Source organism: Anguilla rostrata, chromosome 1 (assembly GCF_018555375.3).
Source record: "Anguilla rostrata isolate EN2019 chromosome 1, ASM1855537v3, whole genome shotgun sequence".
Lineage (NCBI taxonomy): Eukaryota > Metazoa > Chordata > Actinopteri > Anguilliformes > Anguillidae > Anguilla > Anguilla rostrata.
Window position 1 is genome coordinate 57796121 of NC_057933.1, and position 20114 is coordinate 57816234.

The 20114-nt window shown below is 41.4% G+C and overlaps 1 protein-coding gene across 2 annotated transcripts in view; it reads right to left on the reverse strand.

Moving 5' to 3' along the window:
- Positions 1–20114, reverse strand: part of cpne4a (copine IVa) — a 79988-nt gene that overhangs the window by 22466 nt on the left and 37408 nt on the right. For both annotated transcript variants that reach the window (XM_064344691.1, XM_064344682.1), the window contains exons 5-7: positions 18769–18843; positions 15749–15832; positions 13762–13851 (exon numbers count right to left, since the gene is read on the reverse strand). In XM_064344691.1, the coding sequence (XP_064200761.1) occupies positions 13762–13851; positions 15749–15832; positions 18769–18843 (249 nt within the window). The remainder of the gene's footprint in view (positions 1–13761; positions 13852–15748; positions 15833–18768; positions 18844–20114) is intronic.

Below are 20114 nucleotides of genomic sequence, written 5' to 3' on the forward strand. Positions count from 1 at the left end.
GCTCCGGAAGATCGTCGCTGCTGACGGCAAGGACTGGGACCAGGTCCTGCCGTATGTGCTCTTCGCCATTCGGGAGGTGCCCCAGGCTTCCACTGGCTTCTCCCCTTTTGAGCTACTGTATGGGCGGCGGCCGAGAGGACTCCTGGACCTCGCCAAAGAAGCCTGGGAGGAACAGCCATCACCGCACCGGAGCCTGGTCGAACACGTAGAGGAGATGCGCTCCCGCATATCAAGTGTCATGCCAGTGGTGCGAGAGCACATGGTGGAAAGCACAACGCGCCCAGCAGCGGACATATAACCGGCCCGCCCAACCCCGAGAGTTCCGGCCAGGTGACCGTGTCCTTCTACTCGTACCCACCCCTGAAAATAAGTTTTAGCCACCTGGCAGGGACCCTACACAGTCAAAGAGCGAGTGGGACCAGTGAACTACCGCGTAGACCAGCCCGGACGCCGGAAACCGCAGCAGGTGTACCATGTGAATCTGCTCAAGAGGTGGGTAGAGGTCCTGCAGCAGCAACGGCGGCGATGTTCACCACCGAAGAAACAACCCCTGCGCCCGGGAGACTGTGCGATATGGTGCTGACCTGAGCCCCGCCAGGTCCAAGAGGTGAGAGAACTGGTTGACCAAAACCGTGATGTGTTCTCCCCTCTCCCAGGTCGTACCACCTTAACGGAGCACCATATCCGTACGCCAGAGCGCACCGTGGTGAACATACGCCCGTATAGGATCCCAGAAGCACGGAAAGCGGCCGTCGTGGAGGAGATTGAGAGGATGAGAGCAATGGGAGTCATTGAGGAGGCCTGCAGCCCTTGGTCGAGCCCCATAGTCCTCGTGCCTAAACCCGATGGCTCCCTGCGCTTCTGTAACGACTTCAGACGTCTCAACGCTGTGTCCGACTTTGACGCGTACCCCATGCCCCGGGCGGATGAGTTACTCGAGCGACTGGGTGAGTCTCGCTTTATTACAACCCTGGACCTAACCAAAGGTTATTGGCAGGTCCCCCTCACCCAGTCGGCCAAGGAGAAGACTGCCTTCACCAGCCCGGTGGGCCAGTTCCAGTATCGGGTCCTGCCGTTCGGGCTCCATGGGGCACCAGCAACGTTCCAGCGCTTGATGGACGTCGTACTCCGGCCACACCAGCGCTATGCAGCAGCCTACTTGGACGATGTGGTAATCCACTCCCGCACCTGGGCTGTCCACCTGATTCATGTCCAGGCTGTTTTGGGGCGCTGCGACAAGCTGGCCTCACCGCCAATCCCGCCAAGTGCTGCATAGCGCAAAACGAGGCACAGTATCTGGGCTACACCATCGGTCGGGGCCTGCTCAAGCCCCAAGATAAGAAGGTGCAGGCTGTGAAGGACTGGCCCCGGCCCGCCACCAAGACCCAGGTACGTGCCTTCCTGGGGTTGGCCGGGTACTACAGGCGTTTTATCCCTCATTTCTCCTCCACAGCCGCTCCCTTATCTGACCTCACACAAAAGGGTCACCAGAGAAACTGCTGTGGGGCCCCGAGCAGGAGAGGGCGTTCCAGGACCTGAAGGCCGCCCTGTGCTCGGACCCGGTCCTCCATACCCCGGACTTCGACCGGCCCTTCCTGGTCCAAACGGATGCGTCGGAGACGGGGTGGGCGCGGTTCTGTCCCAGGTACACGGCGATGAGGAGCACCCCGTGTTATTTCTGAGCCGTAAGCTCCGCCCGAGTGAATCCCGGTATGCTGCTGTGGAGCGCGAGGCCCTTGCCATTAAATGGGCCCTCTCCGCACTCCAGTACTACCTGCTCGGGCGGAAGTTCACTCTGGTTACAGATCACGCGCCCCTCCAGTGGATGGCCCGGGAGAAGAACACCAATGCCAGGGTGACCCGCTGGTTCCTGGCACTCCAGCCCTTCGACTTTGAGGTGGTCCACCGTCCCGGAAGGCTCCATGGGAACGCTGACGCCCTGTCCCGCCTGCACACACTCTGGGCGGCCGCGGCAAGCACTGGTGGCGGTTCGCTTAGGGGGGAGGGATGTGGCGTGGATCGGGGCATGCCCCCGCAGTGCCCCTCCCAGCCGGATGGTCATCAGCTTAAACCTACCACTAGGCTCGCAGTTCAGGACCCAGGACAGCACCACTCTGCAAAGCCCAGCCACAGGACCCTGGAGAGCGGCAACCGGGAAATTCCCCAACTCCCTCATTGGCATTCATCACACCTGAAGTCAATGAGGCCACACAGCTGCCGCTACTCCAGGGAAACGAGCTGGGAGCTTAAGAGGAGGCCTTTGTCTCCCTTGAGGAGAGGGGGTTTTCGGGCGAGAACAGAGCGGCGAAATATCTGTTTGTAAATTTGCACTTGTTTTGCAGAGCCAGCGGAGACGCGGGACCACATCCCTCTTCGCGCTTCAAAGAGGGATCCCCTAAGCTGTCTCCGGGTCATCACTACTTTAATTTCAGTTATTTTACTTTACTTTAATTTAATTTAAAGAAGAACCTTTTGTTGTTGAGTACGGCTTTGATTTGCGTGCTTAATTTGGTTTGATTAAAGAGCCCTGTTGGGCTATTTTTCCCCAAACCTCCGGTCTGTGTATTTCTGTGCCGCCCCGCCTGCACCGTCACACCCAGTACGGTGCCACAATATGTATATCCCCACCACCTTATTTATGACTTCTTTCTGTGTATTATTTACAATGGAACGCCTAGACAGCACACCTATGTCTGAACTGTCTCTCAATTTCGACCAATAAAAAAATAAATTGCAAAAAAGATAGCTTGGCTTTCACCAGCCTCTTGGCAGCAGGTTATACGGAGTATACTGCTCTGTAACTGTACGCGGGATTCATGTTCCGCACACCACAGTGAAGCCAAAGGGACACAGCAACAGTGAGAGGATTCATAACATAAAAGGAGTAGTTATTTGAAATATAATCAGTGTGTTCACCCAAATTATGGCGGAATATTTCAACTGACAATGGAGAACAATCGGAGGGAGAAAAAAAACATCCATGGAAATATACAGGTTTTTTCACGATTTCATTTGTTTTTAATCAATACCCCTAAAAGGTCTCTGTGGTGCTTAATTGCATTTTTCATCCATTTAATAGCTTGTGTGGGGCACTGTGGTTTAGCCCCAAACCACAAACCAAGGTGTGCACACATTTGAAAGTTGGACACATCGAAAACAGTGTTAACAATGTTCACTTCATCTCTAATTGCACTGATAGGAAGTGGAAGCACTGAGGACGATCCAGAAAACAGACAGATGTAGTGTCCGAAAGAGAACCGAAGCAGATTTCCATAAAGAGGCAGCCAATGAATCATTCATAAAGAGACATTACTGGGATGTTAAACTTTCATGAAACTGTGAAATATTCATGTACAATGTGCAACGTCAGAAGTACAGTCAAAAGGAAAACAAAATTTTTTATCACTTTGAATCCCTTTACATTGGCAGTATTTACAGATCTCTTTTAGGAGACTGTTCCTTCTTTGGTATTTTAGCTATGGTTACTCTGAAACATTAAGTATTGTAACCTACGGGTTTCCATTCGTATTCATATAAAATAATGTGGTGGCTTATTGAACACATGGTAATTGAACGTGAGACGATTTATATATGTCTATCAATAAGCAAAGTATATGTGGACACAGTATATATGATAAAATACTACGTAGCACATATTGCCCACATTTTGAACTTGCTAATATTTGGACGGCCCTTGGGAAAATTTGGGGGAAGGTTTTACAACATGTATGAAAATTTTTCATTTGATTCATTGACATAATATTTTTGTTTCTGAACATCCATGCCAAAATGTCTGAGAAGAGAAAGTATCGATTTTAGGACACAAGGAATACATAAAAATATGGTAACAACCCCTTGTGTGGTGTTTGCGTATTGAAACCAGTTATCTCACTGTTTCATTCATCTTACTGGTTACATTGAACTGGTAAGGGTTCTGTCCTATAACCGGAATACCTCATAGATTTGCCAACAAACTTTAACATAAGACATCACAGCATAATTTCAAAGGGAATGTTTCTCAACAAATATCCATATTTCCTAAAAAAAGATTCAACAAATGGCCTCAAAAGCATGCATAAAAATAAACTATGCAAAAGTTATGCAAACACTTCTTCTGAATGTAGGCAGGGCATTTTCCATCAAAATATGGAAATCACAGAGGGAGATAAAGCCATATGCTGCTGTTTCTTGCTGAATTTAAATAAGTTGCTATTTTGATTTTTTAACATGTGCAATGCAAATTAAGTACACAAATACAATGCAGGCAATATTCACATAATTTATATGGCAAACAGCCGCAAAATATGATATGCAAGCTGTTAATACCAAATATTTCCAGTTAAGCAAACATTACCAGTCACATGACCGGCTCATACATTTGTATATACATATGACTCATGATGAATGGCCCATTAAACTCTTACTTAACACGAATGAAAATAATCCAAAGTAGAATTACCATTTATTTTTAATAATGCACTGACTGACTATTCTGAGGTTAGACTATCAGATACATACCTGACCATTGCATTCAGAATAATACCTACACTGAACAGCCAAGGAAGTTACAGTGCTCAAACCAGACATCTATAGAAAATAAATAAATAAATAAATAAATAAATAAATAAATAAATAAATAAATAAATAAATAAAATTACATATATAGTACTGGCATAAATTATGGAAACATCCATCCATCCATTATCTATACCCGCTTATCCTGGACAGGGTGGCAGGGGTGCTGAAGCCTATCCCAGCATGCATTGGGCGAGAGGCAGGAATACACCCTGAACAGGCTGCCAATCTATTGCAGGGCATACACACCATTCACTCCCCATTCACTCACACACACTCATACGTATGGACAATTTAGAGCCTCCAATTAGCCTACCTGAATGTCTTTGGACTGTGGGAGGAAACCGGTGTACCCGGAGGAAACCCACGTGGACACAGGGAGAACATGCAAACTCCACATAGAGAGGCCCAGGCTGGATTCAAACCAAGGACCTTCTTGCTATGAGGCAATACAGTGCTACCCACTGCACCACTGTGCCACCCTAAATTATGGAAACACTGCATTTATAAACAATTTTTGATGATTAATACAATATTTTGTAACAATTTCTATTTTGGCATAATAAATATGTCAACATAAATCAAAAGGATACATCTTAAGTAATATTCATTACACATTTACTGCATGTTTAAGTTCATGCCTACATAATTGAGCAGTCTGTATGTATCTTACTACTTAAATTTAATAATCATCTTGAACATTTCTTTGTCCAGTATGTTTCTACATAAAATGATAATATTCATGTAAAGAAAACACTTTTCTGGCTTGTTTACTTAATTTAAAATCACTGATGGCCACTAAATTTCGTTACCAGGCATGGAAAAGGAGATAACTGTTTTGAATACATTTTTAAAGAAACAACAACAGAAGAAAGGGCACAGATATTACAGTTGAAAGTACTGAACTTCCTAACTTCTTCTTTAAGCATAGCGTTTCCATAATTTGTGCCATGTGCAGTCCAAGAATAGACCAGAAAAGGAATTGATCTTATGTCAGTGTTGGGGAAGAAACATTATATTTAACTGATGTCATTTTTAAATCCAACACACTCTAGTGACACGGTTGCACGCTGGGCATGAAGTTGCTTTAAATGAACTGCAAAGAAAGGCGCTGATCCCATGTCACTCATTTCCACATTTACAAGATAGAAAAACATAAACTCCCTGAGGGTGGCCCCACCTGACATCCATCCAGCGCATCGGGACAGGCTGTTACTGTGGGATCAAAACGGCTTGTTAAGACACTCTTCTTGTTTTCGGATGGGGCTGTGACAGTCTGGTTTTGAGTCCAGACCTTGTGGCCAGAAGCCTCGCAAATGCAAACGCAGGGACTGTGGTGTTCCAGCAGGGAGGGATATCAGCTGGTGGGATGTCAGTGTCTCATCGTGTGCCAGAAACCCCCTTTGATCAATCAGGCACCCACAGTCTGCTTGCACTATTGTTTTTCACTCCACGACTGGTGAATTGTGGAGTGGAAAAGAGCAACAGCAGGACATCATGCAGTTTGTAGGAAAGCACATGCTTGCCTCTCCATAAATGATAGAGGAGGTTGCAGTGTTGAACACACACATGCATTTATTGGGCATAGGCTGGGGGTTTGGGGGATTAGGGTGAGGATGAGGGTTAGGGATGTCACATCCTTGTAAAAGATCACAAAGGATAAGCAGTTTTTTGGCCCATATTCCTTTCTCACCCAGCATGGAAACAGAATGGTGAAGGATTCCAGCAGAACATCTGTCTGCATTCTAGTGCACAGCTGCTGCTGCCAGCCTCCACATGGAGAGATACTCTGACATCACGTTCAGTGAGGGTCCAAGAAGTCACACTCTCTTCTGAGCTCCCGCTGATCAAAGCAGCGTTCCCCTCACAGCACACGGTCTCTTCCCTGGTCATGCCTCAGCAAGCTCATACTCTCCTCATTAATAAAGGAAACTGCCCCACCTGCTCCGGTCTGAGGCTCAGAGCTGAGCGGTGGCCTCTGATCCGTTTCCTCTCTGGAGTCCGCACAAATGTGGCCGAATGCTCGTCTGCTGTGAGACTGGAGCAGGGCAAAACGACAGCCACTGTGGGCATGACGGGGGGCTGGGGGGGGAAGGGATTTCGGACGGAACCCCATGCATGGAAGGAACAGGGAGTCAGATAATGGCCCTCAGGGATAAGAAGAAGCATATAACACATTTTCATCCCTGGAGCCAAATGGAATAGGGCCAAGAAGGGCAAAAGTGTCAGTGTCTGCACTGTTATTCTTAGGTACTATTAGTCCTGGAGAGCTCATATGGAAGCGTGGAAACACACACACTACTTGCTTTAACCGGGTCCATGAGAATTGCCCTGGATGCAGTATGCCTATATATAGAGGCATCAAGGTGAAGATGAGAAATGATAGGCCAGCTCCCTCTTGTACTCTTAAATCATGACGGCAATGTCCACTCTCAGTGAGTCATAGTACTTTCTGTGTGTGTGTGTGTGTATATATATATATATATATATATATATATATACATACACGTATATATATACACACACCACAAAACTAGGATTATTTCAGATACCAACCATTTTACATTAATTTTATAGCTACTGTGGAAGGTTGGGTTGAGTCTCCTGACATCTCAGATAATACTGCCAGTGGCAGCATCAGTGAGTGACTTTGCTCATACCCTGCAGCCATTTATGGAAAAGATGAGCGCCAGTGGTATTCTGTCCAAACTTGAGTAGGTTGAGGAAGCCACAGGAGTAGTGACAGTGAAGTGCTCAAAGAACCAGGCTCATTATGGCACATCCACCTGCTCCTCTCCAATGGGGCTTTGAGGAAAGAGGAGGTACAGTTATACTGATCTGCCTTTACACACCAGGCACACAGAGAGGATGCCACCACTCACCTCTCATTGTTACCTAAAGGCTCAGTGACATATTCACTATGAGAGATCACTTATATTGCCCTGCAGGCAATAATCCTGAGCTGTTGGCTGTAGCATGTGTAAGAGATAAGTGATTTCACTGCGTTGAGCACAACCTGCAGGCCTGAAGCCTCTATAACATTCCATGTGACCACCTTTCATTGACAACTGCAGTGCAGTGAACTGAGGCTAAATAAAAGACGAGAAATGAATCATTTGAGAAAGTGTCTTTTGGCAGATAAAATTGTCATCTGTTTTATCAAGACATTGCTGTTCCGCAACATTTAAGAAGCAAAAAGCAATGTTACTTTGATGTCCCTTGTTTCAGTGAAGTGATCCACCCACTCTGGGGGAAGTTCAATTATCTGCAATGTAAATAGTAATATTGCTTTGATCCCAGTACCACTTTAGCTGAGCTGTAACTGTAAGTACAACTACAAAATCTACAATTTTCATTATATAGGATGTGATATCAGGTCTCCAACACCAACAGCTATATATTGTTAAGAATTGCTATGATTTAGATGGATTTTTTGATGCATACTTAATGTTGAATTAATTATTGACCAGGTTATGTATGCCCAGATTGTGCTAAGAACACATAATTATTATTTAGTCATATATTTAATTCAGCTTTCGTCAGTTGTATTTAGCAAACTACAACACAATAACAGTTTTTAAGAACAAATAACAAAAAGCAGACCTGTGCTCCAAAGAATGAAAGGAACCATTCAGGTCCCATAAGGCCAGAATCTATACGTCCCTACATCTACCCACGATGATTTCTCCCTGGCAGTAGAAAGTGAATGAATGTCTTGATGCAAACCCCAATTCAAGACAAACATTCTCTGTATTTCCTGGCCAGACAAACCCTTCAATGTTTCTTACAGCACTGGCCCAGTTTCATTGCTTGCCATCAACAATGAATAATTTAACCTTAAAAAAGATCATTTCTGCATCTGAATATCGCATTAATCACACCCATACCATATTAATAATGAAATGAGTGGTCTCTTTCAGGTATTTGAAAAGGGTTAAATCAACTGGTTTTTTTTTCTTTCTATACATGGCTGTTTGGTCAAAATCAATATTACACATCCAACAGTGTAGGCAATGAAATGACAATGAACATTTAGTGGTCATGACAATCTATGCCATTGTCTCATTGTTATCGTGATGCCTTGCAGAGCAATAATATTACAATGCTTCACTGAGACAGTGTGCTTTGGTTGGAACATTACTTCTTTTACTAATGAATGGCATCTACCCCCTGGGTTTTTGATTTATGGTAGCAGTAGGTCTTGGATGCATTTGTGATGTACATCACTGGATATAGCCCTAAAGACTACAAGCTGTCATAGCTGAAAGCAGAAGACTGGAGCATGTCACTTTTAAAGTAACTCATTTCCAGGAAATCTGTGATCACAGCAGGCAATGACTGTAAAAAGCATTGAGTCCTGTGGGAGAATTTCTCCTGAAAGCCCGGCTTGCCAGACAACCCTCCACATGTTCTCAGCACAGGAAGAGACTGAGCTGGCCATTCCTGGCCACTGGCTTTATTCCACTAATGTCTCTTCTCTCATGCTATTTGCATGTGTCTATTCGCTATCAAAGTAAAGAGACAATGGGATGCGCTCAATGATTTAAATAGTACCAAACATTATATTTCTGCACTAATGCTCAGGATGTGTTTTCAATCTGGGATGCCTGCATGCCTGGTGCATATACTGTAGCAGACCACAATCATTTCAGGACATAAAACAGTGATCTGTGGAGTTCAAGAAAATACCGAAACTGCAAATGTTTTCACTCTCCTGCACTAACGGTTTCTGCTTGGAACCACACTGTTTTAATCATCTTATGAAATGTATTAAATGGCATTGGTCATAAAACAGTTTGAGAGGTGAGAGGTGTGTACAGCTTTATGAGGATGTTTTATTCAGATCAGCACAAAGCTTTGAAGGAAGGACAATAGAGATGGACCAAGGAAGAAGGCTTGGAAACACAATAAGTCTACAGTTTTTGCGGTAAGCTAGCCCCTTTGTAAACTGTTAAGTTTCCCTTTGTTTCAGTTAGCAGGCCTGTTGCCTTCTGGTTTGTTTTTTGTTAAGACAAATCCTGATGAGAGCTACTGGAAAATGTAGTGCTTTCCCAGAAGAAGAAAAAAAACAGAAAAAACAAAGGAAAAGGACAATACAATGCCACTGTTTTTCTCAGGCCAATTAAATTCCTATGGCTTATACCCTCACTGCAAAAGGCTGGATACCCTCTATCAACCAGAGCCACATGAACGAGCCTGCAGTGGACCGTTTCATAGCACTCACAACGTAGCATGACATTGAGTTGACACGGAGAATGGTGCTGGAATGAGCATGCACATGGATGTGTCATGCTCCATTAAACTTGGCCCATCAGCTACACTCCTATCAAAGGGGGTGCATATCGCAGGACATTACATGAGGACACAGGAAAGAAATATTATCACACAGGAAATAAAAAATATATAGTACGGTGATATGGTGCATCTAGTATAGCAAATACTTAATAATGGAAAATAGAAGCCCGCAGTAAAGCTTGGGGCCCCAGGGACTGACTTGAGAGCTCCAAGCTTCCTGGAACAGCATAGACATCTTCACCCTGTACTCCCTCTAATCCTCCTTACTAGTACTGGACAGAAATGCCACTGGCTTTACTGTGAGGCTTCTGTGTGGGAAACCAGATCAGTGAGCTCTCATTCTTTCTTTCAATGAGGCAAGTCAGTACTGCTGCAGGCTTTGAATACAAAACTACAGAACTAATCATCTGGTTCCTGGGAGATTGTTGTTTTGCCAACTATTACCGACTGAGTTCATGGGGTGAGGAGGTTGCCGGGGGATATGGAGAAATTAAGACTGATTCCACCCACCCATCTCTTGCTCCTTGATAACAGGGGGGACTGCTGTCACACAGAAAAGTCACAGCATGCCTTCTAAATCAGAGAAATGACAAGCATGCCGTGAGTTATGAGAAAACGCATATATCAAAGTCAGGATGTCAAGGGGCAGGACAAATAATCTATGTTCACACAATGTCTGCTCACATGTTGGGAACTCACTGTAATTTACACTCAAAGAGGTGGATTCATTTATTAATCAACTTACTGTACATGACAGGGCCTTGAGCTCTATACATCTGTATGGGGCTGTGTGCCAAGCAAAGGTACGGCTCATAATATGTCTCTGTGGTTGGGGATGAAAGACAAACCTTCCAAACCTCAAAGCAGCCATTTAAAACAAAGCAACTCTCCTACTTGTGAACAGTGACTAAACAAACAGTTCTCAGTTTTCATGTTTTAAATGAGTCTCTCATACAATTATTTCACCACTGCTTCTGGTATTCTTCATCCCACAAGCAAGTTTCAGCACTACTATATCAACCAGTTTAAATTTACTGAGACAACTCTTGCTGTGCTCACTGCACTGTTACACTCTTGGCAATATCACCTCACCAGGTCCACATATTTAACAAATCAAATGTTTCAACTGAGACATCATATCTTACAAGAGGAGCACACTAACTGTGCCCTGTATGGTGAGTGACACACTCACAGTGTTCTGAAGCCCGGCTCTGTTGTAGTTCCCACAAAAAGAAAAAAACATACTTACTACAGAGACTCTATTAAATTCAAAGTATCCTGTTTATACTTGTACACATTCTGAAACCACTCCATAAATATTTAATTATGTGTTTGTTGTCATTAGATTTTAGCACTCTTTTGGCATAACTGCTGTTTGGGGATTCTGGATGGGTACATTTTAGCCAAGCCCCTCCATTAACACCTTTCTGCTTATATAATCAGTTTCCTATGTGATTAGACAGTTTCATCTATCATGGTCTTTTGGTTAGCGGCCTAAAAAATTTGTCAGTATCCTCTGGAGTCTGGTTACCCGTGTAAACAAGTTCATTTAAAGGACGGATTGGCTTTGGGGCTAATTAGAAAGCAGTGGCTCATCTGGGTCTAGCACTGACACCACTGGTACTTAAAAAGCCCTTTAAATCTTACACAATTATGGTAGGTCTTTGATAGTGACTGGATTCCCATTACAACACAGTGAGTTAGGGTGGTTTACATTGCTTTATGGTGTTCTCAGTATCAATGACCGGAGAAATGTGAAATCAGTGGTGACACGATCCCACATCCCCTCTGCTCCAGAAGCAAGAGAAAGCTAGAAATTAAATAAAAAATAAATGTAACTATTTACAGTATCCAGCAGCTCTATGTATTTCCATATAACACATGCAGAAATATTACAGCAATATCCCTCAGCAATTCTGCCTATCAGACCTCAATAACTTATTGTACAGAAAACATGTGAAAATTACTTCACAACAGGGACACGCCTGATTGGCCTATTCTCGCAGCAAGCTACGCAAAACTGAATAGCAAGAAGTTGATGTCCTGATTTCCGTTCAAAATGTACAGCAAACCAGGGCAACTTCAGGGACTAAAACGTTCCAATTTCCAGTTTTTTCAGTTTGCTCTTGACTAAGAGGTGCTTTCTTGCCCAGTCCAGAAAAACGTGAAAGATGGGATGTGTCACCTGTAATTGGCTGACAGCAATCAGATCACAGTTAAACTATTTAAGATTTAAAACGTGTGATCTTAAATTGATCAGGAAATGGTTCATTCTTATTCATAAACAATACAAACTATAATCTTCACTATGGATTATATGCAATGATGTGAGGGCATTATGAATTCTGAATCCCAGACCAAAACACTGAAGTTACTGATCTGATTGCTGCTGGGGAACTGACTACAAACAAGACAACACTGGGATATTACCACTCTTACACTGCATGCTTCAAAATACTTTCTTTTAAGTTAGTACAGCACACGATTCTCATCTCCAGGGATCAAATCAGGTAACACATATTGCATCATATACTTCACAGTAATAGCAACAGATGGTACAATGCAGACACAAAAATAAGCAAAAAGCAAATGTGCATCAACTGAGCCAGAGAACAAAGTTTGAAAAAAAAGGAAGCACAGCAGGGGTGTAATTCTACCAGAAGCCTTTTATTTCTGCCTCCTCCAAAGTTCAGCATGGCTCATTTTTTTTTCTTTTTTCATGCTTTTCCATTCATCTTCCCTTGTGTATGACTGGCAAAGCTAAAGAGCACTGCAACAGGGTCGACTCCATAAAGTTATACCACTACAGTGACCTCAAACTGCACTGAGAGTTATGAACTGATGTGAGTGATTGGCTTTAACAAAACTCCATTCAGCACTGGTGTCAGTACTGCCCCACGGACATCACACCATAGACATCACACCCTGCTAAAACATCTAGAGAGGAATACCATTTGCAGGTCTTACTGTGCTGTTAGGGTGAACTGGAATGCAATTCATTAATAGATGCTGCACAACAGCTCTGTTTTGATGAGACACTTGTGCTTCGTGCAATGACAAGCCCTGTGTTCTGGACTGAATCCAACAGTTCTGTCCATCATATCAGCGAACACTATAGCTGGGAATCACACTATGCTACTATCACTGTAGTATCATCCAGAGAAGGAGGGTTCAAGTTGTACGGGTATTTCCTACATCACTGGGAAACAGTGACCCCTTTGGTTGATTGGGAACATGCACCAGTAGTCCTCTGGAGATCAGCTGATGGGTTGCACAATGATATGAAGCACTAGCTGGCTCTGTACCCTTTGAATGTCCTCTCAATATGATAAATCATGCTGCAGCAAGAGGAAGGACCTGTATACATATACTTACATTTGTTATCAGCATCAGAATCAGTATTGTGATAGCATCTAGATGCGCCAGGTAAGCGTGAAATGTATCCAGCTCAGTATCCAAAAGCAAGTGTATCACTGGGGTCTGAATACATGACAGCATTGATCCGCCAGGAGGTGTTCACCACATTCCACAAATCTCCTCTTCCTACATTCCTCTGAGAAATAAGGCCAGGGCCTTGAGAAACTAGCAGAGGAACACTGATCATGCCACAGTACCGGTACACAAGGGTATGATGAATCAAACCTGCATTCATGGTACTGCATCTAACTTTAAACAGGATCTTTTTCGGTCCTGGTGACAGAGGAATCTAGGTGTGCCTCTCAGGCCAGTGGTCATCTCTTGGATGGGAACTAGAGACCCAGGTACCCGAATATTGAAGCATCGTCACTGCGGCATGGCTGTACTTTGTTTCTAGCAAAGAACCACGTTGACGACCTGAATACAAAGTGTGAAAGTCTCTTCAGGTAATGACTCTGAATGGGTCACTCTCACCTTTAGCTGGCGGTCATGGTCTCCACTGCAGAGTGAATTCAAAGAGACCTTGAAGGTTTTCCAGATGGGATTGAGGTTGTTCATTACAGTCTGGAGAAAGACAAAAAAATCATTGGGGTTTTCAGAGTGGCCAAATATCTATTCATTTATATACAGCGTTCCAGCAAATTTCTCTTCTTTCATTGCCAACTTTCATTTCATATCAGCAATACAGAGAATTTGGAGCTACCCATACAGATTAACTTGTGTATGCACCTGTGAATATGTATTTTGCCATTTGTTTTATTAATCTAACCCATCACATCAGTGATAACTTGAGCACATAACACATGTAAATTCATATCAACACAGAGAAAACAATTCCAAAGATAATCTTTTAAAAAAGATAAAATATCTCCTAAAATAAAAAAAGCCTTGCCTGTTTTCCAAAGAACAGATGGGGAAATGTCAGGTTTGTCACTGACAAAGTCCGGTACAAGTCAGATTGGTTCTTAATAAAGTTTAAAAAGTCTTTAGAAGTTAAGAAGTGAGGGATTAAGCCATCAATATCTGGTTGATGGGTTTCAGTATGGCAGACACATCACAAGACTTATTGGTGCGTGATCTGAAAGATTTATGATGCTGACATGACAAGATTTTAATCTATCCAGTACTAACTGCAAAGTTAAAAACTAATTCAAGAAAATGAATTTTGTCCTGGAGGGTAGAATGTAAAATCACTTTCTTTGGATGCAAGGTCCACCATGCATCAAATAAGTAACAATTGCTACATATATTACATATTGCGGTTGTCTCTTTTGATAAATTAGAGATCGTGGTCTCTGATCTAGTGTTGGATTCCATGAATAATTATAATCACAAAAGTATAGAAATAGACTAAATTAAACTTAAAAGGTCTGATACTAACTGGGCACAGAACACATTGTTGTGTGTATTAAGGGCAGTTGGATGTGTTCACCATTTAGGAAACCAATGATTATTACATCTTTATACCACCTTCTGCATTTTTATACATCTTATCAAAGTGAATGGCAAGTTTCTTGTGGATCAGTACAGCTACTCCTCTACTACTAGAGATATAAAATGAATACAGCACATAGCCAACCCAATTCATTTGTAATTTAGCATGTTCTACATTAGTCAACTGAGTCTCCTGGAGTAAGGCAATTTGAACCTTTTAAGCACAATTTTCTTCCGTTTAACTGGCCTGTTCAAACCCTTAATATTCCACGATATTACCTTGAGATCATTCATTTAATCTATTAATCCCAATACTGTAATTTAAGCACATATGTACTGCTGAACATCCTTATCAAACAAAAACAATGCAATACATAATTTAACTAAACACGAATACCAAACATTGATAAATAATAAAAATACCTGTCGATTTACTAAAAAACCTGTAAAACTTGCACACTTCTTGCGTAAACCCTTATGGTTTTATGCATGTGTACGTGTCTGAGGTCAGAGGAAAGTTCTGAACGTGGCCACAGAGGACGAATAAATGTTTTTCTCTAGATAAATATATTGAGATACACTGTACCTCTGCTTTAATTATTTACTTCTGCCACCATGAATACAATCATTTTTTATGCAGCTGAATCACTATTTACACCTTGTACAGTGGTGACACACACACACACACATATATATATGTATATATGTGTGTGTGCGTGTGTGTGGTATACAGATATACAGCTATATACACAAGTGTAAAAAGTCACAACCTTGAGAAATATAATTCACAGGAAGATATATATGTCTACCCAAATACTTTGTTTCATTCACCCAGATTTGCTAATTAGCACAATTCTTCAGCCAGGAGGCAGACCTAATTAGTGAAATCAGCCGGCGGAGTTCATGGGTGGAAGAAATACATGGCAGGACTTTTACTGTCTGACACCGGGACTTTCCACCTCAGCTGACATATAGAAGCAGTTATGTCAAGTACACATTCATTCATGTGTAGCCAAAATAATTTTACCTCTGTTCTGTGCACAAGCTGTTGAGTGGAATCATCATTTGTTCTGAAGATTTCCAAAAATGGATCAGACTTGCTGAAGAAATCCTTCAAAACAAGGAAAGAAAAAAAAAGTCTACGCATGACGTTACAGTGTACATTGGCTGGAATTCCATCAAAATTTGTCATAAACAATTAAAAGAAAAAATCCTTCACAAAGAAGAAAAAAAAACTCATTAAAACTAGCTTGCTTGCATTCACTTGCATGTCAAAGTTAAAGACAGATTTTGATTTATGCCATGGTATCTATGCGATTCTCTCTCTCTCTCTCTCTCTCCCTTGAATCCCAATAAGTGATATAATTTTATAATTTTGTTGATTCTAATTAGGTTTGTAGTTTGTCATGATCTCTCTCTCTTGCACTTGTATTGCCAAAACACAAAGAATACATAATAAAACTATGTACAATATATGGATAATACATTATAGATTATAATCTATTAAAAAAAACTAATAACCGACTTCAGCAACAATGATAGAAAATGGATAAAGACAAACAATAACAAAAATGACAGTAAAGTGATATTAGTTGTGTGTGTGTGCCTGCACGCTCGCGGGTTTGTACATATGCGCATATGTTTGTTTCTCTCTTTCTCTCTCTCATTATGGCAATTTGATGTGAGCATTCCATTATTCATCGTTCTGCTGTAAATTCAACAGGAAGGACGCTTATTTTTCAAATCAACTCCAGCTGAGATGCAGAGCTTCATTTTTCAAATACACTTATCTTATATTACGGATCATATCAGAGAAGGAAATGCTTCCCAGGCTAGAGCCTCCTCATGGTGCTCCAGTATACATCAGGGTAACCTTGTGCCAAAATCGAATTGAATATTTCAAAGAGGGATGTGGCAAGTGAACTTTTGCCAGCTTTAATTCTCCAGGATTCCAGAGATGAGACCCAATCATGGTATTGCTACACCACAGTGCCGGTCTGCACTTGTGTACACCAGTACACAAGTGAAACCTGTTTTATAGGTTCTAGTACCTCACAGGAAAAATAAAAATATTAGAATTTTACATTCATTGGAAAATGGATGTGAAAGCTGTGAATCCAGTATTGACACAGGTGACACAACTTTCCATCTGCACATACGTTTCAGGAAATAAATGTTTACAAAATAGTCTGACAAATTGGAAAAAGTATGTGCAAATTATGTGATACAGGAGATCATAGATACTCACTCAATTTCTATGTGATGCATTCCCACCACCTAGTCAAGCTGAACCGACTATTATGCTTACCCAGCTCAATCAATGGCCGCTCTATAACCTTTTCTCTAGCATTCATTTTGACATTGCGGTATCCGTACTTCAAGTTTGCTGTTTATCTTTTTACTCTCAAAACACTCATTTCATTTTCTGTGTGATTCCTGTCCCCCGCTGAGATCTAACATCCATTTAACAAGGACTTACATGACAATACCAACTGTTCAGACACCAATTCTCTTGCGGAATTTATGTTTTCTCCAATGTGCAATGTCTCAATTTTAAATCCACTCTACCGTGTCCATGTTTTCTTTTGGGGGTCGGGACTGCGGGATGATTGTGCTTTGATTTTAACTTGCTATTTATATGGAACTCACTGATTCAGTGACAGTTTACAGAAAGTCCACTGGTTGTGCTTACCATCAGAAATTTTGTTTTGTGCATAATCGGCAGCTAAGTAATTTAGTGAAATGGTCATACTTTCACTGACTGCAGTTGCAATGGCTTCACAAAGTTCAGGCCAAATGCAGTCACAACAAATTCCTTAAGAATCTACCACTGATTGTTGACCTCAATATAGGTAAGTCTACATGGAAAAAAAATTTGAATGCTAGAAGATGATGAAATGATCAAGAGTTATAGTACCCAAGAATGTATCCAATTAGTTTTTTTTCTTACACAACTGCATGGAGTAATGATCATGGCACATTACATAATAGTCACATAATTTATTTCCTAACAAGTAAATTGATTTATAATACTCATAAATGTACTCATAAACTTATATTTTTCATGTCACTATACAGTGGCGTGCTGGGAGCCTGCCTTTTGAGTAAAAGATTGTAGGTTTACCTGTAATCTTTACAACCTGTTAAAAGCGGAATCTTTCAAAGCACAACTGCAAACAGTATCTAATTTTTTGGACTTGGACTTACAAAATTATGAATTTGGCACAGAAGATTCATGCTAATTTCTTTGTGCTTCGAATGAATTGCTACCTATCTTGTCCACCATCTTGCCAACTTTGAGCAAGGTACAGTAATTGACTAAACTGTTATTGTAAAAATACAGATGCATAATGGGTTAGATAATGTTTAATGATTAGGATTACAACAAATAAATATAAGCTAATAATAATGCTATCTACAAATACTGCAATGTCTAAAGTCTTGGAAGAGGTGAGGGAGCGGTGGTTGTGCTGTAGGTTTCTCCAAGCGAACATCCTCCCTTCCGTCTATCATTGAAGGCATAAGGGAACCACATGTTCCCACTGAAACCAAATCGTACCACTAGCACATCAACAGCAGAGGATTTCCTCTATTTTCCACTGTCTCTGTTATATCCATCTCTTGATCCCACCTCCCCCATTTCATGCACTTCTAGCCTTTAAGCGTCAATCATTTTCTTTATCATTGGTTAAACACAAACCCCATTAATTCAATTAGGAATTCAGTGATTATCACACAAGACTTTTTCTAATGAAGGTTTAAGATTAGAAAGAAAAACTCTCAAAACTCTACTGATAACCTCCTGCCTTTGGGAAAATCAGCACTGAACTGATCAAGTCAAGGGACGTTTGTTAAAATAATTTGTTCATCATGCAGTATTTATCTTTAGTCAATTGAGTGTGTCTGAATTGCTGAACTGATGATCAGTAAAATTTTTCACAGAGGTTAAAATGACATTATTTGTTATTTTAAATTCCCAAGTTTTCTGAAAATTTAATGACATTTGTTACAGGGCTCTGGGACTCAGGAGGCTGCTTCACATTGTACCTTGTCATCCAGTTTCCTTGCGCTGAATGAGAGCTCAACATAGTCATCATTGCCAGACAGTTCTTCTGCGGTGACCTACAGGAGATTGAAGACAGGTAAGCAAGAACAAACAAGAGCTTGATCACCCTCAGTGGTTCTGACAGAACAGTCTGAGGGCAATGTTCACTATAACCAAACAAAAAAATAAATAAATAAGTGGATTTCTCAGAATTTTTTCTGTGTACATCATAACATCCTGATTGTATGTTCTTAGGTCCATGAATGGTGTACTGCATTATTTGAGTGCATTTCACACAAACACACATTTTTACACACATTTTTGGGCTACCTTGCCTGAATTTTAACTTCATTCATGCACGTACACAGAGACACACACAGACACACACACACAGACATCTTTGTAAACCTTTCTTTTTTCATAGCCAGACTTTTACCGCACAAATATTTGGGTCTAAAGGTTGTAACTAATATCTATAATTTCTTTGTAATATCCATTTGTTAATTTGAGCAAATTAGACTGCCTTTAAAGATTGTTGTTTCAAAAATACAAAAATATGCTGGATGATTAAAAGTGAGAAGGTGAGGCTTTTAACCTCATGCTCTATTACGATTGTGTAACTAGCTGCAGCTTTATGGAACATTTAGAAAAAAATATTTCTTTCTCAGTGATTTGAAATTCCAACCTTGGAATGCCACAGTGCCTGCTAGTTTTTGGTGTGTCTAAGAAATGACGTGCTTGACTTAAGTGATTGGCCCCAAACACTTTATTTCCAAGGCCCACGCTGACTACTGATTGAAGAATGCGACAAAGTTTGTGACTTTTTTATGCAGCACATTAGTCAATACCTTGAGCGCCTGGACTCAAAATGAGTCAAAATATTACAATGAGCATTTTTTCAATCAGAGGAGCCTATTATTCATTCATGAAGAAAAAAAATGGAATAGAATGTAGAATATTAGAATGGGTGATTATGTAATTTGGCTGAAATTGTGCTGCTCAGAAATATGCATTATTATGCAAATATGCACAGACTGCCATTTTCAGCTTAGAATGCTGAACATTTATGAAGTAAACATACAGTAAACACTCATAAACAATTACTAGCTTATAGAGGTGGGGGAGGGGTGGTAATTTGTTAGCCTTGACAATGTCATTGAAACAAGTCTGCACACAAACAAAAGTTTCATACAATTGTAACTCATAAAATACATTTATGAGTTGAGTTAAATACAGTACATTTTTTTCATAACATTGTATAATTATGATAACATTGTTGCATTCACATAGTGGATGGTTTCATTCACTGAATGGTTAACAGAAGGAAACCAGATGAGACCGTTTTTAA